This window comes from Copadichromis virginalis, linkage group LG16 (assembly GCF_057382275.1).
Source record: "Copadichromis virginalis isolate Kocher_CV1m ecotype Utaka linkage group LG16, C_Virginalis_male_GT1.1, whole genome shotgun sequence".
Taxonomy (NCBI): Eukaryota; Metazoa; Chordata; class Actinopteri; order Cichliformes; family Cichlidae; genus Copadichromis; species Copadichromis virginalis.
Window position 1 is genome coordinate 34,920,684 of NC_140633.1, and position 26,922 is coordinate 34,947,605.

General features: G+C 42.5%; 1 protein-coding gene across 1 annotated transcript; it reads left to right on the forward strand.

Moving 5' to 3' along the window:
- The first annotated feature begins 143 nt into the window (after positions 1-143).
- Positions 144-26,408, forward strand: LOC146691253 (1-phosphatidylinositol 4,5-bisphosphate phosphodiesterase delta-4-like). Its single transcript, XM_085434570.1, has 16 exons — positions 144-270; positions 4,160-4,213; positions 4,332-4,490; positions 6,568-6,796; positions 6,990-7,119; positions 15,974-16,205; positions 16,818-17,019; positions 17,238-17,382; positions 18,071-18,223; positions 20,838-20,987; positions 22,429-22,591; positions 22,769-22,885; positions 24,633-24,811; positions 24,914-25,046; positions 25,149-25,298; positions 25,662-26,408. Exons 2-16 carry the CDS (start codon positions 4,195-4,197, stop codon positions 25,751-25,753), a joined length of 2,253 nt encoding a protein of 750 aa, XP_085290696.1. The 5' UTR covers positions 144-270; positions 4,160-4,194; the 3' UTR covers positions 25,754-26,408.
- The last annotated feature ends 514 nt before the right edge of the window (positions 26,409-26,922 follow it).

Genomic DNA, 26,922 nt, shown 5'->3' on the forward strand with positions numbered 1-26,922 from the left:
GAGGGAGTGGCAGGAAAGGAAGGAAGACTGGTCAGGAGGGGCAGGGCGGTGGAGAGGACGGGGAGGGTAAGGAGTGGTGGTGGAGGTGGGAGTGAAGCAGAGCAGTGACGAGGGAATCAGATTTCCTAGCGTTAAGGCTGCAGAAAGGGGAGGGGAGAGGCTGGGCCAGTTTTCCCTTCAGACCCTCTCAGACTTTAAAGGAGTTGAGAGCTGAGCTCAGCTGGACTCTGAAAGTCTGACTTCACAACCCTACTGAGGTTTCTTCTTTAGGTAAGTCTCACTCAGATACTAAATCACTTAAATCCGTTTTTGGATGAGTCATGCTTGTTTTCTTTAGCTCAGCTGGCTGCATGACTTTGCCAAAGTGATGCTTCGTAATGTTTCCTATTTCTGCGTCTGCTTCTAATTTACTGTACACGATCCTCCCTCCCCCAGCTACACTTTAGATTTAGATATAGTTTTACTGGACTGGAAAGAGCACTGGCAGTGCTTGTTCACTTAAATCTGTTACAGGGTTGTGTGCAGATGTGTGCAGAGTCCTGGGTAAATATCCCCAAAGCTTCTGGGAACATCGAGCATTATGCATTAAATACTTTTAAATTAAAACTACAAATTAGAGGCATTCACAGAGAATAAAGACCGAAGCGGCTGGCTGTCATGATTGGCCTGTTTGTTCTCAACATATCCCCCTGAGTCATGTCCTTGTGTGCTTGTGTGTCTGCATGTGGTCAGTATACTCCCTGATGAAGTGACTGTGTGTGACTCACAGCCCTCAAAATAAAACATAACGTGAGCTAAGCGCAGGTTAAAAGTTTGGATTTTGAAAAAGGGTGTGTTAACCTTTCCACAGAGGAGGTGGAAGGACTCGGATGGAGCATGAAAATGTCTGCAGTGAAAGCACGAAACATACATTAGTTAATTGAGCCAATAGCTTTCGAAAATAAGCTTTGCTTTAATGCTCTTGGATTGAGAAGCAACTGCAAATACATTCCTCGCATCACTTCAAGCATACTGTGGTGAGAGCTTAGATAAACTTGCCCCGAGTGGAGGGGAGGTTTGGGAGAGAGCAGCTATAGCAACTTTGAGATGGTTTGTTTTGATGCACATTTATCAGTGAACAGCAGAGATAGAAGGAGAATGTCAGCTTTCATTGACACGCAGCATCCAGTCTGCATTGCACATCAATAAACTGACACACTGTGTCAGTTTATCTGCTCAGAATGAGACGCTGAAAGCAGCAGATCATTGCTAAAGGTCAAAGTCCCCCGCTAAAATCAAATGTACATGTTTTTCCTGTACTGTGTAGTGCTTTCTCTCCACTTACATGTTTATTTGGTGTGAGTTTCACAGCTTTATATCTATTAGCTGCAAAAATGTCTGCTAAATGTTTCTCACCTCAGTGCGCTCAAAGCATCAAATAAAAAAATACATTCAAAAATTCCTTGTTGTGAATAGTTTCACTGGGGAACTATTTTCTTTCTTCTGTCCTGTCCTGTCACTGTATAACAAGCAAGAGCCTCTCCTCTCATCATCAATGGACAGGATCTCCCTCCTGGACAGTGATACCTCTCGTGACTGTGGTTTAGTGGAAAGAAAATACTTCCTCAGTGAAACTTCACACAAGATTTGCATTTTGTTTGTTGGACTAACTGATTCCTAGAAAGAGTAATTGCACTTTTTAAACACCACACACACACACACACACGCACACACACACACACTCTCCTACACCCACAAGATGGACAAACAGCACTATAAGCCAGAGGAACAACCTGTACATTTGATTTTACTATATATTATATTATTGTAAAAACTATGATTACATTATAGTTTTTATTATGTAATTTAAATATTAGCAGACATATAGGCACCTATGTTTGCAAAATAGAGATTAATTTAATTCCAAGAAACTGTTGAAATTGCAGTTCTCTTTCCTATACATCAATTATCTTATTATCTGATGTGTTTAAACCTCTTTAGACCATCAGATAGGGAAGTTTCAAAACTGTCATCTCCTGTATCGTTACACATTGTTTTTGCTGGAGATAGAGTTGCAGAGAGTCAGTGGAGACCTCCCAGAACAAACTCTTCAGTTTAAAGTAACAGTAAAGATTTTTCCTACCATCAGTGGCTCTGAAGATTCATTGTTTATACATTCACCTAACAGGCAAAAGATTTATGGTTTGATCTTGGGAGGAGAAATAAATCCCTTTGGGGTTAAATCAGGAAGGGCATAAAAATCAGCCAAATCAAACACGCAGAGTTGCTCACTGCGGTGATCCTGCGTGAAAAAGAGACCAGCCAAGAGAAGCCCGGTTCTTCTCACCATCCAACGCACATCACTGCGTCTGGTTGTCTCAATGCCTGGTCATTATCCAGCACTGCAGCAGGGAAGTGCTGAGTAAGCTAAAGGAAAGAAGCAAAGTGAGTTTGCGTAATGATAAAAATCAGACCCAGAGAACACCTTCTGAACAAACAAAGATGGATATTATACTGTGATTATTTGCTGATTGAACTTTTGCAAAATCGGTTTAGTTTAGTATTTAGTATTTATTTATTTATTGTCATTGTCAAGAACAATGAAATTGCGTTTGGGGCTTCCATACAACCCAAAAAAAAAGAAGAAAATAATAAATACCCCTTAAAACCCAAGTGTACATATTTAACCCAGTGTGACTCCAATGCAATAAGACAATCCTTAGCAATAATGTTCGTAGAAATTCAGACAAAGACCTGAGAAACATGACAAAATACAACAATGCAACCCATTCAATATTATTGTACTGTGAGATATGATATCAGATATGATAGTTATCCATTTAAGAAAGGGGGGGGCAGGAGGGGGAAGAGAATAAAGATATGATGCACCAATGCAGACCAGTTCATTGCTATTAAGAAGTTGGATATGGTTATTGTCCGTGAGAGGGGGACAGAGAGTTCAGGAGCCTCACAGCCTGTGGATACAGGCTGTTGGCCAGTCTGGATGTTCTGGCCTGTATAGACCTGTACCTTCTCCCTGAGGGCAGCAGATGGAAAAGGTGGCGCGCAGGGTGATGTTGGTCCCGCAGGATACTGTGCACCCTCCTCAGACAGCGAGTGGGGAAGATATTACTGATCTCTGGCAGACTTGTTCCAATAATTCTGCCAGCTTCTTTCACCACCCGCTGGAGTGCTTGCTGATCGGCCTTGGTGCAGCTGGGGAACCACACTAGAAATCCATACGTCAGAACGCTGCTGATGGCACAGTTGTAGAAGTTCAACATCAGAGATCTGGGAATGTGTGCGCTCCGCAGTCTCCTCAGGTAGTAGAGGCGCTGTTGGGCCTTCCGTACAACTGAGGTGATATGGTTGCCCCAGGACAGGTCCTCGGTCACAGTTACCCCCAAGAATTTAAAACTGCTCACCCTCTCCACCGCCTCACTGCCAATGAAGAGAGGCAGATGGTTGTTATGACCCCTCTTCCGGAAATCTACAATGATCTCCTTGGTCTTTTTGGTGTTTAAGACCAAGTTATTGTCGTGGCACCATGACTCTAGTTGTTGCACCTCTGTCCTATAGTTTGTCTCATCATTGTTGGATATAAGTCCGAGCACTGTAGTGTCATCTGCAAACTTAACAATGAGATTGGACGCGCAGGAGGAAATACAGTCATGGGTGAAGAGAGTGTATAGCAGAGGGCTCAGAACACACCCCTGAGGGGCACCGGTGTTGACCACAAGGGTGGAAGAGGTGTTCTTACCCACTCTGACACTCTGTCTACGGTTAGTGAGGAAGTCCACAATCCAGTTGCACAGAGAGGAGTTAAGTCCCAGTTGGTGGAGTTTGGGACGGAGTTTGTATGGCCGGATGGTATTAAAAGCCGAGCTGTAGTCTACAAAGAGGAGCCGTGCATAGGTGTTCCTGTGTTCCAAGTGCTTCAGTAATGTGTGCAGCACTGTGGCGATCGCATCCTCGGTTGACCGGTTCTCCCTGTATGCAAACTGGTGCGAGTCCAGGGATGGTGGAAAAGCAGCTCTGATGTGTTTAATGACCAGTCTCTCCAGGCATTTGGCGGGAATGGGGGTGAGTGCCACAGGTCTGAAATCGTTCAGACATGTGACATAGTTTGGATTCAGGGGGAAATATTTGGAAGCGCTCACTGACATCTGGTTCTTTTTAGAAACACATTTCCACTGGCATGTGTCGAGCGTAGAGATGGATCCTGAAGGTTCACGTGAGTAAAATTCTATTCGCTCACTCTGCGACGCAGAAGCTCTGACCTTTAAGCTGACTGCTAAATTCACCCCGGCTCTGATGGTGCAGTGTGTGAGAGGTTTGTGATCTTTGTGCAGGTATCCAAGATGATCCATACATTCAGGTGATGATGGCCGGGTCGACTCTGAGGAAAGTCAAGTCCCGCTCCTGGAAGAAGAATCGTTATTTTCGCCTTTTGGAGGACGGCTTGACGATCTGGTACAAGTCCAGATGGGCGGGGAGAGGCCACTCCACCTGTAAGTGCAGAAGCACACCTGTGTGTAATAACAAGTTAGCTCCTTATTCATTTATTATTCATTTGGTAAATATATCATCAGACAAGCCGCTTTCTGTATTTTATGTTGTGGGGTTAATGAACCAAAAAGAAAAACAAACAAACAAATAAAAAACTCATAAGAGGCTTTAAAGCATATGTAATTTATTGCACATAAAGCTTATGCTCATGACCGTGCTCATCTGATGGGAGAAGCTTTGTACTGAGAGGGAGACGGTACTGGAGAGGGCTGTCAAGATTATATCTTCTGCAGCATTATGACACAAACCATATCTACCCCACTGGCCCTTTCAGGGTCACATAACCCCCCTTTTTTTCTTTGCATGCTCCTTCACTGCAATTTAATTTATTTCATCATTTCGTCTCGAGAAGAAAAGTTGTTGTTAGGATGGATGTTTTTAGGCTGTTTCTTGCGGACAGATCCAGGATAGCTGTTGCCCCTGTTGCTAGTCTTTATGCTAAGCTAAGCTAACCACATTTAGATTTTTATGTACACATTCAGGCCTATTCTCATTCCACACCCTGAGGCCTAGTCACTTAAACTAATGTCACCTGGTAAGTAGGGGTTTTTCTGGATAGAGGAAGTTTTTTTAATGCTAATCATGCCAGTATGCAAAGTCCCAACACAAAGACTCATTCTGAGTTAGAAAGAGCTGCTAGAGCTTCTGTTTTTAAGCTTTTGGGTTCACCTGACAACTCTGTGGTTAACAACACAAGGGTGTAAATTATGTAACTCCCCAGGCAAAACCACAGACCCACGGCAATGCAAATGAAAGTTTGTGAGGAGGTAGAGCAGGTCCATCTACTAATCGAAGCTTGTGCAAATGGGTGAATGAGGTATATTATATATATTGTATAGCTTTGGGTGCCATATAAGAATCAGTCTGTTTGCCATTTAAAGCAGTCCTAATCTTCACAGACTTAGCAGGTTGAGTCTGAGTCTGGAAATATGGACATTGCATACATGAGCATGGTGTTACTGTTCTCATCTAACTGTCAGCAACAAAGCAAATAGGCACATTTCCCAAAGAGACGTGGAGTCCTTTATAAACTGATTACCGACAGAGCCAAGCAGGCTCTAAGCAGGCCTGAGTTTTACTACATAAGAATTGATTAACAGCCATGGTGGTATTTCTTATGGTTTCGTTTGGCCTATAGTGACAATGCTGTCTGGCCAGCACAATTCAGCCACCGGCCCATCGCATATTGGCCAAATGACGGGTGCGCAGTGGTACTAAGGGCCACATCTGCCCTACAGAAGCTTGCTATAATCTATATCAAGCCCACCTCATGACATTTGGACCACATCTGGGCCAAAACTCATAAGAATACAACTGTGCTCAAAACCTTTTTTGCATGTCCCAATTTTGCAATTAGAAAAAGAAAACTTCATAACTTATTCGTTCAGATTATTCTTGCTAAATTCAGCATTTCCTGAGTGGTCATCCACACCCCACAGTCTGACTGCTGTAAACTATGTCAAACCACCTGATGACCTTTAGGCTGCATTTTGTCCACATGACATTTTGCAGCATCATATCTAAACCAGGTTGGGTAATTACTTATAAAAAACAAACTAAGAATAAGCCCCACATCTAAATTAAAGAGCTGTTTCCCCCTGATGGATGATACAGTAGATACACCATCTGACCTCCCCAATCCAAGTTTAACCATTCCAGCATTCTTTTGTTTTAAGAAGTATATTTGACAACATATAAACATTAGTTTGTAGGTTTTCTTGCTATAGTGTTCTTGCTAAAACATGAGGGGTTTCCAGCAATGTTTCACAAGCTGGGTCGAAGTGCTTGGGCTCAACTAAAAGTGAGAATATTTGTTATAAAAAAAAAAGAAGCAAAGTCCCAAGAATTGTCAGTGTGGTGAACATCCGTCTGCTTTAGAAACGAGTTATTGTTTGAAACAGAATGACAGGAACTCAGCTCATCGTAGCTCAAGATCCCAAAACACACCTCAAACATATGAAATGCATCAGTGTAAACCTCAAAACACTGAGCTTCCTCCATGTGATGATCATGTTACAGTTTCGGTGACTGACTTGGAAGCGGTGCGTGAAGGACATCAGTCTGAGGTCCTGCTAAGCATTGCAGAGGAGTTCCCTGCTGAACTCTGCTTCACCTTGGTGTTTCACGGCCGCCAGGGAAATCTGGACCTCGTGGCCGAGTCCCCAGATGAGGCCCAGGCCTGGATCCAGGGTGTGCGCATGCTGATTCACAAAGCTCAAACAATGGACGAGAAGGAGAGGCTGGACCAGTATCCTTTAACTGTGGTGTTTATTCTGGTGTTGGCTGATATCAGACACACTAGCAGGCGTCTAAACAAAGCTCCAAGTAGTCTGCTTTTAACCTTTTTTTCTTTCCCTCTGCAGTTAGCAGGACATTTTTGAAGTTTAAAAACATTTACTCAGCTATATGTTAGATCTGGGTTTTCCTCAGCATGTCCTCAGGTGGGTCTGGGACTGGTTTCATAAAGCTGACAAAAACAAAGACGGGAAGATGAACTTCAAAGAAGTGAAGAAGCTGCTGAAGATGATGAATGTAGAGATGAATGAGGACCATGCTCTTCATCTCTTCACGGTAAGAGAAAGGAATCAGCGATTAGCCCCGAGCTCTGACTTCAGCTCCCTTAAAAGTCTCGTGAAGGACTCAGAGCTTTTCAAATTCAAATTCAAATTTTATTTGTCACGTACACAGTCATACACAGTACGATATGTAGTGAAATGCTTGGACAACTGCTCGTGACCCAAAGAAAACAAAAAAGGAAAAGGCTATGAATAAGGCTATGAATAAGATAGGAAATAAATATGAAAAATTTAAAAGGGTAAATTTAACTAGGAAGGAATAAAATATAAATTAAGGTTAAAAATGAAATAACTGTACAACACAAATTAGAATGAAGGGTAAATTTAACTGGGAAAGAATAAGATAAAATATATAAATTAAAGTTGAAAATAAAATAACTGTACAACAAAATACACAATACACAATATAGAACTATATAAGAATGTATGAAGAAATCTAAATATAAATAAATATATACACAATAACAGCAGCATTCTCCAGCATTTTTAGACCTGAGATGTTGATGGTGAATTTATTATTAGCTGCTGCAGTGTTTGGGTCAAGGAAGGGATTAGAAATTAATATATCATAGGTAGGGGTGCAACGATACTCGTATCGATATTGAACCGTTCGATACAGTGCTTTCGGTTCAGTACGCATATGTATCGAACAATACAAAATTTGTAATTTATTTTATCAACTTTCCTTCTGACGATGATGTCTGCGTTGAGCGCTCAGTGAATCTGCGTTCGACTACTCCGCCTAGGCTGCACTGTCGAGCGCAGATCCACTGAGCGTTCAACACAGACAGCATCGTCAGAAGGAAGAGCGCAGGGCAAGCTAGCGAGACAGAAGTTAAGCTCTCCTTGCAACATGGACCTCCCCCACCCTCATTCAGATCTGGCGTTTGGAATTATTTTGGTTTTCATGTGAGGTATGACCCTGAAGGTAAGCGCGTCATGGACTAAAGTAAAACAGTATGTTGGATGTGCCACGCAATGCTCAATTACATGGGTGGGAACTAGTGTGTTAGCGCAGTTAGCTCGTTAACGTGTTGGCTGTCTAGCCCCATGCAGGGGTAGCTCGTTAACGGAGATTTGCCTTGTTGTGGCGTTAACGTCATTTCAACGAGATTAACGCTGACAGCACTGGTGGGAACACAACGAATATGACTGCACATTTACGCCGACATCATCCTAGTGCAAAGACAAGTGGAAGCAGACAAAAACAACAAGCATGCATGCTACAAACTTTACCCGAGTCATTTAGATAGCCGTTAGCACATGATTCTCCTTATGGGGACCTGATATGTTTAATATTGTGGCTAGCTCAGACAAGGAGGAGACGGAGGTATCATTTGGTCTTGCTTCCCGTGAGCTAGCCAGGGAGCACAGCCGTTTATCGACATCTGCAGAAGAACACTGCCGCTAGCTAAGTGCTCAGCGCGGCAACCGCACAGCAACAACAACAACAACACACAGGGCGCCCTCTGACCCCGGAAGGACACACCGTCGCAGCGAGAGGGCGTCACCCGTCACTATGGCAACATAAACAAAACATAACTGTACAAACAGAACCCCGAACAGCCCTGACCCGCTACAATATGCTGCTGAGAATATAGCCCAGAAGAAGCGTATAGTATAGCTTTTATTTTGGAAAGAGCCATTTCTCTGTAATAAACTCTCTTTTCCAAAGATGAGTGATTCCTCAATCAGATAGAGGTGTTACCGCGCCAGATCCGCGGCCCCGAACCGTAGTAAGGAAACCTCTGGCAGTTACTTGAAGGTTCCGTAACTGACTTGTAGCCGGCAACAGCTTACTATACAGGTCAACTTCGCTAGCAAAAAGATCGAAGGAGGCGTAGGAAACTGCTTCACCGAACTTTATTTCTTCTCTAAGGCACGAACACCGCGTACAGTGGGCTGAAACAGTTTACTCACAGCGAGCATCGCCGACACAACTCTGGCTGTCGAGGGAGTTATTATATTCCTTTTATTTATTTTCTTTTTGTCTCTTCTGTAGCTAACCGTTACTTTTTCCCCTTCTCCGCTCTCTCTCTTCACACACACACACACACACACACACCAGGCAGTCCCGCTACACACATCCGGAATACATTTCCCATCAGGCTTCATCCTTAAAGGGCCATGCCTGTAACACAGGGCTCGCAAAATCGCTAGCCCGACGTCCCGGGGCTAGCGATTTTTCCAGTCGGGCTACCAAAATCTATCTCTGCCCTGCCCGTCGGACAATCATAGGAAGGAAAAATATATGTCAATGCTTTTGCATTATTTCGGAAATGTAGCTGGGTAATTATGTCATTGGCATCGGTGAGCCACTGTCAATATGTGACATATTGAAATCGCGTTTGAATTTGCGCTTGTTTTTTGCTTTCACTTTGCAAATGTCCAGGTGCCTTCTTTTGGCACACCGGCCGGTCACGACCGGCGGGGGAAAAGTCACTCGGGTCAGAACATGGGGTGCCACCATCATCCCACTTCTGACACCAATGTGGCGAGCTCAGACAACGAGAAGACGGAGGTGTCGTTTGGTCTTGCTTCCCGTGAGCTAGCCAGGGAGCACAGCCGTTTATTGACATCTGCAGAAGAACACTGCCGCTAGCTAAGTGCTCAGCGCGGCAACCGCACAGCAACAACAACAACAACAACACAGGGCGCCCTCTGACCCCGGAAGGACACACCGTCGCAGCGAGAGGGCGTCACCCGTCACTATGGCAACATAAACAAAACATAACTGTACAAACAGAACCCCGAACAGCCCTGACCCGCTACAATATGCTGCTGAGAATATAGCCCAGAAGAAGCGTATAGTATAGCTTTTATTTTGGAAAGAGCCATTTCTCTGTAATAAACTCTCTTTTCCAAAGATGAGTGATTCCTCAATCAGATAGAGGTGTTACCGCGCCAGATCCGCGGCCCCGAACCGTAGTAAGGAAACCTCTGGCAGTTACTTGAAGGTTCCGTAACTGACTTGTAGCCGGCAACAGCTTACTATACAGGTCAACTTCGCTAGCAAAAAGATCGAAGGAGGCGTAGGAAACTGCTTCACCGAACTTTATTTCTTCTCTAAGGCACGAACACCGCGTACAGTGGGCTGAAACAGTTTACTCACAGCGAGCATCGCCGACACAACTCTGGCTGTCGAGGGAGTTATTATATTCCTTTTATTTATTTTCTTTTTGTCTCTTCTGTAGCTAACCGTTACTTTTTCCCCTTCTCCGCTCTCTCTCTTCACACACACACACACACACACACACACACACACACACACACACACCAGGCAGTCCCGCTACACACATCCGGAATACATTTCCCATCAGGCTTCATCCTTAAAGGGCCATGCCTGTAACACAGGGCTCGCAAAATCGCTAGCCCGACGTCCCGGGGCTAGCGATTTTTCCAGTCGGGCTACCAAAATCTATCTCTGCCCTGCCCGTCGGACAATCATAGGAAGGAAAAATATATGTCAATGCTTTTGCATTATTTCGGAAATGTAGCTGGGTAATTATGTCATTGGCATCGGTGAGCCACTGTCAATATGTGACATATTGAAATCGCGTTTGAATTTGCGCTTGTTTTTTGCTTTCACTTTGCAAATGTCCAGGTGCCTTCTTTTGGCACACCGGCCGGTCACGACCGGCGGGGGAAAAGTCACTCGGGTCAGAACATGGGGTGCCACCATCATCCCACTTCTGACACCAATGTGGCGAGCTCAGACAACGAGAAGACGGAGGTGTCGTTTGGTCTTGCTTCCCGTGAGCTAGCCAGGGAGCACAGCCGTTTATTGACATCTGCAGAAGAACACTGCCGCTAGCTAACTGCTCAGCGCAGCAACCGCACAGCAACAACAACAACAACACACAGGGCGCCCTCTGACCCCGGAAGGACACACCGTCGCAGCGAGAGGGCGTCACCCGTCACTATGGCAACATAAACAAAACATAACTGTACAAACAGAACCCCGAACAGCCCTGACCCGCTACATAGCCCCCACCTAAGGGGTCAGTCGTCCCCGACGACCCCATTACCCCACACAAAGTCCTGCAAATGTTCAGGTGCCTTCTTTTGGTGCACCGGCCGGTCGCGACCGGCGGGGGAAAAGTCACTCGGAACAGAACATGGGGTGCCACCATCATCCCACTTCTGACACCAGTGTGGCGAGCTCAGACAACGAGAAGACGGAGGTGTCGTTTGGTCTTGCTTCCCGTGAGCTAGCCAGGGAGCACAGCCGTTTATTGACATCTGCAGAAGAACACTGCCGCTAGCTAAGTGCTCAGCGCGGCAACCGCACAGCAACAACAACAACAACAACACAGGGCGCCCTCTGACCCCGGAAGGACACACCGTCGCAGCGAGAGGGCGTCACCCGTCACTATGGCAACATAAACAAAACATAACTGTACAAACAGAACCCCGAACAGCCCTGACCCGCTACATAGCCCCCCACCTAAGGGGTCAGTCGTCCCCGACGACCCCATTGCCCCACACAAAGTCCTGCAAATGTCCAGGTGCATTCTTTTGGCGCACCGGCCGGTCACGACCGGCGGGGGAAAAGTCACTCGGGTCAGAACATGGGGTGCCACCATCATCCCACTTCTGACACCAGTGTGGCGAGCTCAGACAACGAGAAGACGGAGGTGTCGTTTGGTCTTGCTTCCCGTGAGCTAGCCAGGGAGCACAGCCGTTTATTGACATCTGCAGAAGAACACTGCCGCTAGCTAACTGCTCAGCGCAGCAACCGCACAGCAACAACAACACACAGGGCGCCCTCTGACCCCGGAAGGACACACCGTCGCAGCGAGAGGGCGTCACCCGTCACTATGGCAACATAAACAAAACATAACTGTACAAACAGAACCCCGAACAGCCCTGACCCGCTACAATATGCTGCTGAGAATATAGCCCAGAAGAAGCGTATAGTATAGCTTTTATTTTGGAAAGAGCCATTTCTCTGTAATAAACTCTCTTTTCCAAAGATGAGTGATTCCTCAATCAGATACAGGGCTTGCAAAATCGCTAGCCCTAGCGATTTTTCCAGTCGGGCTACCAAAATCTATCATAGGAAGGAAAAATATATGTCAATGCTTTTGCATTCTTTCGGAAATGTAGCTGGGTAATTATGTCATTGGCATCGGTGAGCCACTGTCAATATGTGACATATTGAAATCGCGTTTGAATTTGCGCTTGTTTTTTGCTTTCACTTTGCAATCAAGCGAACTGTGTATAGAGAGCGACAGCACTGATTGGTGAGTGATGATAATTTGCGCACCAATTCCTCTGACATCGTCTTATCAATCGTTAGCTTACTATGCAAACATGACAAGTGAAATCTCCCGCAGCAAGCTTAAACATGTGAGAGGTTGATCGCGCAGAGAATTGCTGACCGTTATATGTGTGTGTGTGTGTGTGTGTGTGTGTGTGTGTGTGTGTGTGTGTGTGTGTGTGTGTAAAAAAGCAGCAGGATATATATTTTAGTTCTGCTGAGCCAAATAAGACAGCAGGGTGAAGAAGTGACAGCCAAAGAAAAGCTTACCACAAAACGGAAAAGTTATGACAAATCAGACTATAAGGCAAAAAGGACACACCGTCGCAGCGAGAGGGCGTCACCCGTCACTATGGCAACATAAACAAAACATAACTGTACAAACAGAACCCCGAACAGCCCTGACCCGCTACATAGCCCCCCACCTAAGGGGTCAGTCGTCCCCGACGACCCCATTGCCCCACACAAAGTCCTGCAAATGTCCAGGTGCATTCTTTTGGCGCACCGGCCGGTCACGACCGGCGGGGGAAAAGTCACTCGGGTCAGAACATGGGGTGCCACCATCATCCCACTTCTGACACCAGTGTGGCGAGCTCAGACAACGAGAAGACGGAGGTGTCGTTTGGTCTTGCTTCCCGTGAGCTAGCCAGGGAGCACAGCCGTTTATTGACATCTGCAGAAGAACACTGCCGCTAGCTAACTGCTCAGCGCAGCAACCGCACAGCAACAACAACACACAGGGCGCCCTCTGACCCCGGAAGGACACACCGTCGCAGCGAGAGGGCGTCACCCGTCACTATGGCAACATAAACAAAACATAACTGTACAAACAGAACCCCGAACAGCCCTGACCCGCTACAATATGCTGCTGAGAATATAGCCCAGAAGAAGCGTATAGTATAGCTTTTATTTTGGAAAGAGCCATTTCTCTGTAATAAACTCTCTTTTCCAAAGATGAGTGATTCCTCAATCAGATACAGGGCTTGCAAAATCGCTAGCCCTAGCGATTTTTCCAGTCGGGCTACCAAAATCTATCATAGGAAGGAAAAATATATGTCAATGCTTTTGCATTCTTTCGGAAATGTAGCTGGGTAATTATGTCATTGGCATCGGTGAGCCACTGTCAATATGTGACATATTGAAATCGCGTTTGAATTTGCGCTTGTTTTTTGCTTTCACTTTGCAATCAAGCGAACTGTGTATAGAGAGCGACAGCACTGATTGGTGAGTGATGATAATTTGCGCACCAATTCCTCTGACATCGTCTTATCAATCGTTAGCTTACTATGCAAACATGACAAGTGAAATCTCCCGCAGCAAGCTTAAACATGTGAGAGGTTGATCGCGCAGAGAATTGCTGACCGTTATATGTGTGTGTGTGTGTGTGTGTGTGTGTGTGTGTGTGTGTGTGTGTGTGTGTGTAAAAAAGCAGCAGGATATATATTTTAGTTCTGCTGAGCCAAATAAGACAGCAGGGTGAAGAAGTGACAGCCAAAGAAAAGCTTACCACAAAACGGAAAAGTTATGACAAATCAGACTATAAGGCAAAAAGAAAGTGCAGCTTTATGGTTTCATGGACAAAAGAATTTCTGTGGCTGCAATATGACGAGCTAAATAACCAGGGCTGCACATAAGTGGTCCGCAGGTGCGCATTCGCTGTCAAAAAAAAAACACCAAAAAAAAAAAACACGCACAAGATATGAAGTTGCAACGCGTGTTTGCGTACATAAGATTTTCTGGAGGAGGACAGACATTTGTTTAAAACTCTTAAAGATGTCGAAGAAGCTCCTTTAAGCAATTACTTTGGTGTTCCTCCACCTCCAAACAAATGTCAGAAGGAGTCCGAACCACAAAAGAAGCGCGTATTCTCGGAAAAGTGGTTGCAGGAGGTGAGCTGGCTTCAAACAAATGATGAACGCACAGAGATGTGGTGCGGAATGTGCCGTGAAAATCCCACGCTAGCGGACAAAAACTGCTTTTGGACGCAAACGCGCGTTGCAACTTCTTATCTGGTGCGCGTCTTTTATGTTGACAGCGAATGCGCACATGCGGACCACTTATGTGCACCCGTGTAAATAACATAATGTTCCACCGGGTGTGTTGTTGGTTTTCTCTCGATTTCTGAGTCGACAAGCGCCTTTGTTACTGGGACCAGTCATTTTAAGAAAGGCCCCCATTAGAACCCATGAGAAATGCAAGAAACGCATTATTGCTCAGTCTGCAATATCTTTCCCAGAACAAACACCAATTGCAAATAACATACTAAAAATAAACCTGAAAAATCTGTTTAGAACAGCTACTATGTTGCAAAGAGTGAACTACCACTGGCACAATTTAGCAGTCTTTGCAAACTTCAAAAAGCAAATGCCCTCGATCTTGGTTCCACTTGTCTCTTACCTGTGACTTCAGTGGAAATTTCAAAGTCAGGATCTGACACAGACTGATTCATGTCCTACACAGTTCTTACAGAAATCTCTGTTCAATTAGAACCAAGTATTTGAGTTGATGATTGTAATTTTTATACAATGTTGTAATTTGTTTTTCAACAATTTTTTTGATTAATGTTTTGTTTCCTTTACAATTTTATACTTTAATGTATAATATTGTAAAGGAAACAAAACAGGAAACAAAACATCAATCAAAAAATTGCTCTCTTTTTTATTCGGGCTACTTACATTTATTTTGGGCTACCAAAAACTGAAGAGTCCCTGCCTGAAGGGCTACCAGGGATTTTGAAATTTTGAGAGCCCTGAGATATGAGAGGAAGCTTAACTCCCTCCCGATTCTGCCCCCTCTCCCCTCTCTCCTCCACGGTCTCACTGAACTCTGTCACACACACACAAACACACACACTCTCTGACTCACTCACTGGCCTGCACCAGTTACCAGTCACTTTGTGGAGCATTGGACTGCCATTACCTCATAAGACTTTGTTGTTACACTTTCTCTTACCGTACACTACTAAATCTCCATTTGCACTATTTGCCTACTTGCACTACTCTGCCTGGTTTACACTCAATGTCACTTACCCATTATATTGTATATTATATAGCTTTCTTGTTATATGTAAAATTGTATTTATTTAAATTTTTACTTTTTAATTATTTTACTTGCATTTTTTAATCACTTTTATATTTAAATATATTTAAATGTTCATTTGCTATTTATCTAGGGATTGAAGAGTAACGCAATTTCTATTCTCCGTATGTCCTGTACATGTGGCAGAATCGACAAATAAAGTTGACTTTGATATATTTATTTTTTTAATTACTTTTGTTTCAGCAACATTAAATTTAAAAACTGTACTTTTGAGTTAAAATATATATTTATAATTTTAATAAATGACAAATTAAAAAGGCATGAACATTTTTTTTGTATCGAAAAAATATCGAATCGTGACACCAAAGTATCAAACCGAACCGAACCGTGAATTTTGTGTATCGTTGCACCCCTAATCATAGGTACAGCTCAGCTCAGTTTGCTAAACTTACAAAATTACAAAACATTATACAAAAAATATGACTATTAGAAGAAAATAAACTCTAAATATACAACAAGTAAGAGACTTTTTCTTTTTTCTCCTCAGATGGCTGATAAGTCAGAGAGCGGCTCTTTGGAAATCGAGCAGTTTGTCTTTTTCTATAAGATGCTGACGCAGAGGGATGAAGTGTGGAAGGTGTTCCAGGACTACTCTGAAGATGGAGAGAAGCTGATGTTGGAGGAGCTGCAGAGCTTCCTGAGTGTGGAGCAGCACGAGGGAGAGCAGAGCGCTCAGCACGCCCAGGAGCTCATCGAACGCTACGAGCCGTCTGAGACAGGTAACAAGGTAACACACTGCACCCTCATCTAGAGACCTGCACCCGAGGAAGCGCAGGACTGTTGCACAAATGCTATGAAATACAGCCACACCTGTTTTCTATAGTAACAGGAACACACACAAGCTGTTTTAGTGTATTTATTGTAAATAAAACCAGAGAAAGCTAATGTGGTATTGACCCAGTTCAAGGAGATATAGGTTACTGCATTATTATTATTATTATTATTATTAAGGTGCTTTATATTGTAAGATAAAGACTCACAGTAATACAGAGAAAACTCCAACAATCAAACAACCTCCCATGAGCAAGCACTTGGTGACAGTGGGAAGGAAAAACTCCCATTTAACTCGAAGAAACCTCCAGCAGAACCAGGCTTGGGAAGGGGTGGCAGTCGGGGTCGATGGGATACTAAGATAAGAAAATAATTTTTAAAAAGAAGAAAATAATATGAAATCATAAGAAAATTGATATAAAAAGGAAGCTAATGTCGACACTCTGCTGTTTGCAGATGGGTTTAACGTCACGCTGAGTGCAAACCACAAAGATGCTTCAAACAAGATTTATTCTTGCTTGATTCTGAAGAAAAGTTTCCCTGTCTTTATCTCTGTGCAGCCAAGAAGCAAGGCGCCATGTCCTTAGATGGCTTCCAGATGTACCTGTGCTCCCAGGAGGGCTCCATATTCAAACCCGAGCATCAGGACCTTTACCAGGACATGAGTCAGCCGCTCAGCCACTACTTCATCTCCTCTTCACACAACACCTACTTACTGGAGGACCAGCTACGGGGACAGAGCAGTTTGGAGGCCTACATTCAGTGAGGGCAACCCAGACACACACAACTTCATACACTTGTCACAAAGTGGTAAATTAGCTAAATAGACTAAAACAGTTTTTCTGTATTAGGCTGTGAACCTTTTTTATTTTTGTTTATTGTAACCTTTTAATGTGGGAACGTGTTGAACCTGACTCGCAGCCCTGTTGGCTGTGTGGTGATGACAGGTTAAGAGTTAAAAGAACTGTGTGTGTGTGCAGGGCTCTGAAGAGAGGCTGTCGTTGTGTAGAAGTGGACTGCTGGGACGGCTATGATGGGGATCCTGTTGTGTATCATGGTCACACTTTGACTTCAAAAATCCTCTTTAAGGACGTCATTTCAACGCTTAAAGAATACGCCTTCAGGGTGAGCAGCTTATGAAGCACTGCTTCACCTAACTGTACCTGTTTTTTGTTTTTTTTTTTATCTCTACTGTTTTTTTTTAGCTTTGCAGCCCACTGATCAATAAGCAATTTCCCACTTACTGTTACTATGCTGTACACAAGCCCCTCTTTGCACAATTTCCAGTGAAACTAAGAGATCAGGTTACTGTGCTTTTCTTATTGTCCAGCACATTTGGGAGTCTTTCCTTCTAATGAAGCCATTAATGAACACTAATTAAATTCCACTAACCCCTAATGTATTTGACTGGGCTGTGCGAACCTCAGTCCAACACAAAAACAATTAGATAAATTCAAAACAGTCTCTGCTGGCAGTAATAGAAACAATGTGTTTATTTCTGCAGATATAATTTACAGGACTGTGTTTGTGTGCCCAGAAAAGTGTAAAGCTCACATTCAGTTAGTAACTTTCCCTGCCGCTGGAATCCAATGTTCTCCTACTGAGTGACCCACATGGAAAACAACCAGGAATTTCTAATGTGTCTCTGCTTGATCCTGCTCAAACTTTCCTACAGAGCTTCATAGGAAGATGTGATGAGGAATCTGTTTTGGAGGAATGTGGAAACTTATGCTCAACAGTGCAAAGACATTTGCCACTTGGCAAAACAGTCTCTTGTTCGTTGTAACTATATTGCATCTTATATGTTTGGTAGGCGTCCGAGTTCCCTGTCATCCTGTCGATTGAGAATCACTGCAGTGTGGAACAGCAGACGGTCATGGCCCAGTACCTGAGACAGATCCTGGGGGACATGCTGCAGACCACCCTGCTGGATGGACAGGTCCCTCAGCAGCTCCCATCTCCACAGGTCAGAATCTGTCAGTTAAACCATGAGAATGTTTATCATTTAATAGTCATATTAAACTCAAGGGTTCAGTCATTTACCAGACACGTAAGAGGATAGTTAAACTCTAACATAGTGACCTCTGAGAAAGGAAAGATAAAGATTTGAGGCCAGATTGACAGAATGAACAAGTCCAGGAATGCAGGATTTGTTTCAGAAGCAATAGATATCGAATTCAAAGCTCGAGGCTCCAAAATCCTGGACCTAGAACTGAACTGGTAATCTTGCATTTATAAAATGTCAAATACTTCTCTGCTTCCTAGATCACATGGTCACAAGTATTTACAATAATTCTGTTCCTGCTTCATGTTTTTATCTTTGCAGTCTATCAGAATAGTTTTGCATGATTCACAGTTAAAAAAATAATGCATATGTGTCTTACACTGGGCCTCAGTGCCCTCAGCTCTCAGTTCTTCTGTCTGAAAAAAGGTGGATCAACCCCCCCCATAAACCTCTAAAAAAAACCCATAAATTTCCATCCTGGAAATTACTCAGAAATCGTACTCAGTATAAAGAACTCAAACATTTTAAGGATCCTGTCATGGTCGTTGTAATATTTGTTTCTTTTGTTATGCTCATTTTGCTGTTTCCCTTCACCATCTACATTCCCTGATCTATGTCTTTTAGTTACTTCTTGTTCCATGTTGAAAGATACTTCTGTCTTGTTCTTGCCTTTGTCATTTCCGCTCCTTTCTCGATTGTCTGTTCTGCTATCATCATTTCCACCTCCCAGCCAGTGCTCTTTTAACATTCAGGCTGTGGTTGAATAATCTGTTTTTCTGAGGAGAGTAGGCTGTGAAGTAATGTGGAAAGTACTGGCATGGCAGCCTTTATAAAAGCTGTCAATAGTCCAAATACTCTCGGAGCAGCAGTGCTACTAGGGATGGAAATTCATAAGAATTTAGTGATTCCAATTCCATTATCATTACATTATATCGAAATCACTTTTTGATTCTCATTGGCTCTTCTTTGAGAGTCATCATCGCTATTCACTAAGCAGCATATTAAAGAGATTGTGATCATTTTGTGGAACAAAAATAAATGTCCATGTCTATGCTGCGGACTGCTCTAGCATTTTCCTCCTCTGGCACATGAACTAAAATCAGCTGATTGTAGTACAAGTACCCACATAGCAAAATTGGTATGGCCTGGATCTGCCCACACAATGTGCTTACATATGGCCCGCATACCGCAAAGAATGACGGCCCAGATTTGGGTTGCCAGAGGTGGCCCACACACGGACCAGCACAAGGCCAGTTGCAGACACACTGGTGTGCTGGCCCAGAACAGTTTCACCTCTGGCCCCAGATATCAGCCTAATGTGTACCTTAATCAAGCCACGTAATAACAACATGTGCCAGAACATAATAGTGCAAAAGTAACATGATGAAACTCTGTTCAGACAGTGAATGGACTGACTCTTTTATAGCACTTTTCTTCTCTCCCGGGTCACTCAAAGTGCTCTATACAACATGCCACATTCACCCAATCACACACTTTCTCTAAACTGAGTGCTTCCTAACTACATTCATACACAGACATGCAGACTGGAGGAGCCAGAGATCGAACAACCAAACTTCCAATCAGTAGGTGACCTGCTCTACCTCCTGAGCTTCAGCCACCCAGTGGTAAACATGAGTAAACTCTCACTAGGTTTTGGATAAAGTGTACACTCACAAACCTGTCAAATCTGCATTTGAAACGTTGGCTACCATAACAGTATAGTATTGCAACATGGCATTTGGATCTTCTAACTAAAATAGGAAAATAGGAACATAAATATTGCCATCATTTCAGATTGCACTTGAATTTTGAAGGGATTGGGTGAATGAGGCATGTTGTATACAGTGCTTTGAGTACTCCGGGAGAGTAGAAAAGTGCTATATGAGAATCACTCCATAGCTGAAATCACAGGTTTAAAACCACAAGCATTGCTTCTTTTCTTTCAGCGGTGACTTTTATATTAAGCTAGCATTTTGCATTTTTTAAAGGAAATTTTTCAGTTTTGGTGATTTTTTTTTTTTAATTTTTATTTTTTTATATAAACCTTAACTCGTTTAGCAGTTATGCTACACTTAGCCAAGAGGTATGAAATGTTTTTGGACAACACCCTGATGATTTAACCGGAGGAAAAACCTGATGACTATTAAAAATTCAGTAACTTTTTAAAGATTAATGGTCAGCCTGTGTCTTATTATCCATCTCACACACAGACTGAAAGTACTTGTATAACTCTTCTCCATTAAAGCACTCAGGACAATCAATGCTAACTTAAAGTAATGGCTGTGAAAAATCCCACTGAGGTTTTAGCCACTTAAAAGGGGGCACATTGATGCATTTACAATAAAGTACAAGAATATGGAACACCTTTATTAGAAGTGTGTGTATGAAAAAAACTGAAATTTAGTCTTCAGTCACTTTGTCCTTTTTATTGTACCCACATTCTAACGGCAGATCCAAGTGGCATCTATGGATATGGCTGTGTAACTATGTTAAAATAAGATAATCATTTAAACACTTAAATTTAAAGAAAAAGACAGTGGATAAGTGGACATGCTCCCATATGTCTTCATTACAGGAACTGAAGGGCAAGATTTTGCTAAAAGCCAAGAAGATTGGTGGCCTAGAAGAATATGTCGATGAAACCTGTACAGATGAAGTGAGTGATGAGGAAGAGATGGCCAACTGTGATGCTGAGATGGCTTCGACAGAAGATTCACCTGACAAGGTAGATGGATGCAGTAACTACTTTCTCTCTCTGTTTCCATAGTTCATATCAAAGTGGGAATTAAAACAGATAGAGAGCAGAAAAAGGGAACCATATAGATAGTAAGACGAGGCAGGATTGGATGGTGCTTGATAGTAAAGGAAGGCAGGAAACTTGGCTGGGATTCAAGAGACACCGAGGCGAGACAAGAGTTGATGGGAGATAGTGTAAGAGAAACAGGAAACAGATATTTCAGGCCAATACAAGATGCACTTAAGTGAGACACAATTTCCAGGCTTCTCAGCCTGCACTTTGAAGTGAAGGAACTATATTATCTTCAAAGTAGTGCTTAAGATGTGCTAATTTTTACACTTAAAGTTTACTAATGGGTCAACCATGGAGGCAGTGAGAGAATAACTGGAATTGTTTGTGGCTTAAATAAATCCATTAATCCATAAGAGTCAATGAGAAAGAGACCAAAATGTAAGAAATCCTAATCATGTTATTCACATTTTTCAAAGCTGATATATTCTGCTCATAGTTTTAAGAGGGAGTTTTTCTTTCTGACTGTAACCAAGTGCTTGCTCATAGGGAATCGCCTGATTGTTGAGGTTTTCTCTCTGTTATTGTAGGGTCTTTACAACATAAAGCATCTTGAGGCAACTGTTGTTCTGATGTGGTGCTATATAAATCGAATAAAACTTCTAGCTCTTTGTTCCTATTTTAGACTCTACAGTCCATCAACTGTCACAAACATATTGTTTTTGTTCCTTTCCCTTGAAGCCACAAGGAGGTTAGAGCCTTTATTCTGATTGGCTGCCCCTCCTGAGATGATCATTTTAGAAATATCTTGCCTCTCTCTCTGACATCACAAAGGCCAAGAATAGAAAAACTATGTGAAACCAAGTCACAGAGTTTACTTACACACACTGAAACAGTGTCCATGTTTAACACGAGCATCCACATACACATGTTAGATAATAAGAAAAAGCAGTTTATTATTCTGTATCCTCCTGGTCATATAGATGAAAAGCTGGTAAAGAAACGAAACGTAGCTAAACCTATACTCTACATATACTACATATACAACTAAAATAATGTCAAAATAGGGCTGTAAATAAATAGTAGTTAGCCAGTAATTTGTCCAGTACCCTCGTGAAATTGAAAAGACTTTATGAAAAGTCTGGGTGTAAATGCAATAAACACTGGACCTACCACATAGAGTCACAAATGCCATGTCTTAAATAAAATTGAAAATTCTTCAGTTTTTAGGCGACCACTTTTTTCTGGCAAACACAAATGGATATTAAATAAATAATTTATATACTTACTGTACTGATTCAAATGCACTAGACTGACTGATAAGGGCGGTTAGGGCGTCACCTTTAATTACCTGGCATGTTTGAATGTTTAAAGTGATGTTTTGAGCTTTGTTGACTGATTATATATTTTTATGCTGCAGAAGTCTAAAGCAAAATCCAAAATGTCCAGGGAGCTGTCAGACCTGGTGGTTTACTGCAAGAGCGTGCACTTCGACGGCTTTGAGCACGCCCATTCACACGCCAAATGCTACGAGATCTCCTCATTCTCTGAATCCAAGGCCAAGAAGCTCGCTAAGGAAGCAGGTAGACGAAGGAGTAGTATATTCCTCAGATAATAAATGAGCTGTTAAACGATTGTGACGTGTCATACAAGTGTATTACAATATTTGAAACTGTATCTGACTTAAAGGTGGAGAAGTAGGTAGAGTTATCTATGCTGTAGAAATCTATTGCATTTGTTCTCTTCAAACATTTTCTCAGGGACGGACTTTGTGCAGTACAACACACGGCAGCTGAGCAGGACTTACCCCAGCGGCCTCAGGACAGACTCATCCAATTACAACCCCCAGGACATGTGGAGCGTGGGCTGTCAGATAGGTGAGGACAAGCTCGCCCTCTGCTGGTGCAAAATCTGAACTCACCGCCAGTGCAAAACCGGTGTATCCATTAGGGTTAAGTACGACCTCCTTATTTTACACAGTGTAAGAACGCCTGAATGATATTGATCAGAAATGCTGTTACAAAAAAGCAGCAGCATTATCTGGGCTTTTCTTCCTGTAGGCGAGTATAATATTTGCTAGTCACCATATGTGTGATGTTTTTTGGTTTAGTGCATCCAGAAAATTGCATTACTGATAGTTTAGAAGTCCAAACAAGAGGAAGGTTTTTGCACTGGTGTCAGCACACGTACTAAAAGTAATTGGTAGGAAGTCATTTCTGTAATGCTTGACCATTCTGTCAAATATTCAGGTTATGTTATTTGTATCTGCAGGTGGATTTGGTAAATGAGTACTAGTTATATATATTTCAAATTTCTGCCAGATGAAAAACTTTGGCTTCCTCATCACAGTTTCAGGGTTTTCTTTTATCATGCTGGAAATAATGTGTTTAAGGTCTTGATGTATTGTTGAGTTTGAGGCGAGGCGTCTGTCATGCATCCGTCCTATAGTACTGGTCAGAATTTAATCAAACTTGGATACACACACTGATCACTAATGGGTCTTCAACTAAACTATACTCAAGGTCAGCATCACATTTGTCGTTCTACCGGCAGTAATGTGTGAATTGTGATGAATGGTGAATCGGATGAGCTCGCACATTACCGATGTTCTGGTATTTAAGTTGTTGAATTCTTGTTTTTTGGGGGGAGCTTCAGTTATTATGAGTTCTTCATTTTTTTCTTCTTGTGTTTTTAGTTTCTGCTGTTTCCCTCTTTTAACATTTGTTATTTAACAAATAAATCTACACTCATCACACGAGCCAACACCTTGACGAACAGGGTCATAGTTCACATGTGGCATGTTTATATATTATCAGGTGTGGAAAGAGAAAACATAATTAACAATGACATATCCTCCTGAGAACCGAAGAGAGAGTACCTTTCAGTTTAACTTTTTTGCGATTTCCTGCCCCTTTGGAGCTAAAGGAAGACACCCAATCACATGACACATCATTGGAAAGGTCATCCTCTATTGAGCACATAAGGATTGAGTAGGCTAGCTCAAATAAGTCCAACGATATAGACCAAAAACAAATGTAAATTACATAGGACATAAATGAATAGGCTGGTTCTCAGGAGGATATACAGCATGAGTTGTTCTTGTGAATTTGTTCACAAATTCCACTGTATCTTCTGCTAAAGGAAGTAACAAAGGGAAGGACTGGAGTATCTTGCAGCATGTGACACTCGAGGCTATGGAGAGGCCCAACACACAGAGACCGACACGCTTTTATGGCAGTTCAATTAGACTCTTTTCTTTCCACTTCATTGTTTGCACACACACTGCTTTTACAGCTCATGCATTTATTATTGTGTAATATTATATTAGGAAGTAATTATCCTTGTGGACATCCTCAGTGCCACACCATGTTTATTTTTAGATGGGTTAGAGCTAAGAGCTGGGTATCTAACATCATCAAGGTCGCTAAAGAGGCTTGACAGGACAGATGGTTCCTGTAACAAGTGCTCACACTGATGGTATCTGCTTAGGATGAAAGCTCGTTTCCTGCAGCCCTTTTCACATTAACTCTGACAGCTCTACAGACTCTGGGAAATTATCCTAGATTGCCATTCAGTAAAAAAAAAAAAAAGTTAATCAAATTATTGTCTGCCTCTTTCCCAAAGTGGCTTTGAATTTCCAGACAGCCGGTCTGGAAATGGATCTAAATGATGGGTTGTTCAGGCAGAATGGCTGCTGTGGCTACGTCATAAAGCCCGATTTCATGAGAGATGGGAACACTCAGTTCAGTCCAGATAAACCTGAGGAGCGGGAAGGGTACAAACCACTCCGCCTATCCATACAGGTATAGAGCTCTATGAAAATCTGTTAATTTTACCTCCAGTGTGGAAATCTGAGATGTGGTGTGAGAGGTAAAGTACGCTAAAATGGTTTGCATCTTTATCAGGTGATCAGCGGGCAACAACTGCCAAAGGTGAACCAGAAAGAAGGCTCTATTGTTGACCCGCTGGTGCGAGTGGAGATCTACGGAGTACCACAGGACCAGGCAAAGGATGAGACCAGCCACATTAACAACAATGGTGACTGAGTATTCAACACTTAGACCACTCAGTGGACAAATTTTGGGTATAAAGTCGATCCCAGTTGGTTATATTCACTCCTCTGCTGCCCTCCTCCTGCAGGGTTTAACCCCGTGTGGAATGAAACTCTAGATTTCACCATCCACACCCCTGAGCTGGCACTGGTTTGCTTTGTGGTGGAAGACCATGACAAAGCATCAAGGAACGACTTCATTGGACAGTACACTCTGCCCTTCATGTGCATCCAACCAGGTGAGCAGAGCATGGAGAGCTCCAGTGTTACCTCTTAGTACAAGAAGACTGCATCACACAAACTAACTAGCCTTGCTCTCCTCATGATATTTCAAACCTTTTGGGGTGTCCCAGGCCATGGGTGATGTCATCATCAACAATAAGCCTGTAAAACTGTAAAAAATAGTCCAAAGTTTAAGCCCTCCTTCTTTGCATTTCATATTTTCCGAAACCACTCAATGCACTGGATTCTTGGTAAGCAGATTCTGGCCCCCACGCCGTGTAATGGACACTGTTGGGCTTTTTGTCTCCAATATTCAGAAGCTCTTTTTCTAGCATTAAAAAGTGCCTTGAGACTTGTTTTGAAATTCTTCTTTTTTCCAGGATATCGTCACATACATCTGCTGTCTAAGGATGGAACAGCTATCCCGCCCTCATCGCTCTTTGTTAACATCAGCATTTCTGAGCTCACATGAAGAACAACGAGAAACCAGATGTGGTCACAAGGACGACATGGAGCAGTACTTCGATCTGCCAACGCTACATAAGACTGTCAAAATGAACCACAGGGAACAGATCATCTCAGAAATCAGCATTATTGAATTTGAGTTTTCAACAGTGACAAAGTGGAGTGCATCTCTTTTAAACCAATCTATAATTTTTAACCACGGAATAAGATAAACTAGGCCATGCAGTACTATTTATTTAGGTTTTTAAGTCCAATATATGCAACTTTACATTCCAGAAATTGTAAAAAATATTTTAAATGATGGATGTGAAAGTAAGACAAAAGACTGCAGCATGTAGAGAATGTCAAAATATCTGTAACAGTACTGAAAGGTTAGATGTGGGGAAAAAAGACAAATCTCAGTATTAAAAATCCAGAAATATACTCACAACTTTGCATGAATGACTTATTTCTAATGAATGAATGAATGTTCTACAAGGCCATGTTGTGTATAATGTAAATATGTCTTTGTATGTGATTTTTTTGAGTGGTTAAAAACCTGTGCGTGAAATTCAGTTGTTCAGAAACATTTGTGGCTTGTTAATTTTTTTCCCCAACCTTGTTTCTAGAAATTTGGGGAACGTCTTAAAATGTAAATTAAACAGAACACAAACACTTGCAAACAGTTGTTTATCCATCCCAGCTGGGACAGGGCGAGAGGTGGGGAACACCCCGGACAGGTTGGCAGTCTGTCACATGGAGACAGACAACCATTCACACATATGACCTATTCAGAGTCAGCTGTTATCCCAACATACATGTCCTTCGACTCCAGAGTACCCGGAAAGAACTGACATAGGAACCTGAAGTGGATTCAAATTCAGGAGCTAAGTATAAGAAACCCAGCATTTAACAGAAAATTGTAATAAGTCAACATGTCGAAACAGAATTTAAAAAAAATTATCTATGCATGCAAAATATTTCAGAGCTAATGGTACAAATGAAAAACGTGTTTAAAACCCCCCAAAAAGAGCTGTTAGAAAAAGAAAAAAGGCCAACATCAGCCTGTCCCATTTAAGAGAAATGCATTTATTGCATTTTTTTTTTTTTTTTTGCAATCACCCTGTACGTCTGTGCCAGCACATTTTTCATATTTTTCTATCATTTTCATTAAGCTGCTCTATGCTCTCTCATCCA

Excerpts from the sequence above, each read along its gene's own strand:
- LOC146691253 (XM_085434570.1), top strand. Across the intron at positions 20,988-22,428 it reads CAGAAGATTCACCTGACAAG|AAGTCTAAAGCAAAATCCAA; the intron begins GTAGATGGATGC and ends TTTATGCTGCAG. Across the intron at positions 25,299-25,661 it reads CTTCATGTGCATCCAACCAG|GATATCGTCACATACATCTG; the intron begins GTGAGCAGAGCA and ends TCTTTTTTCCAG.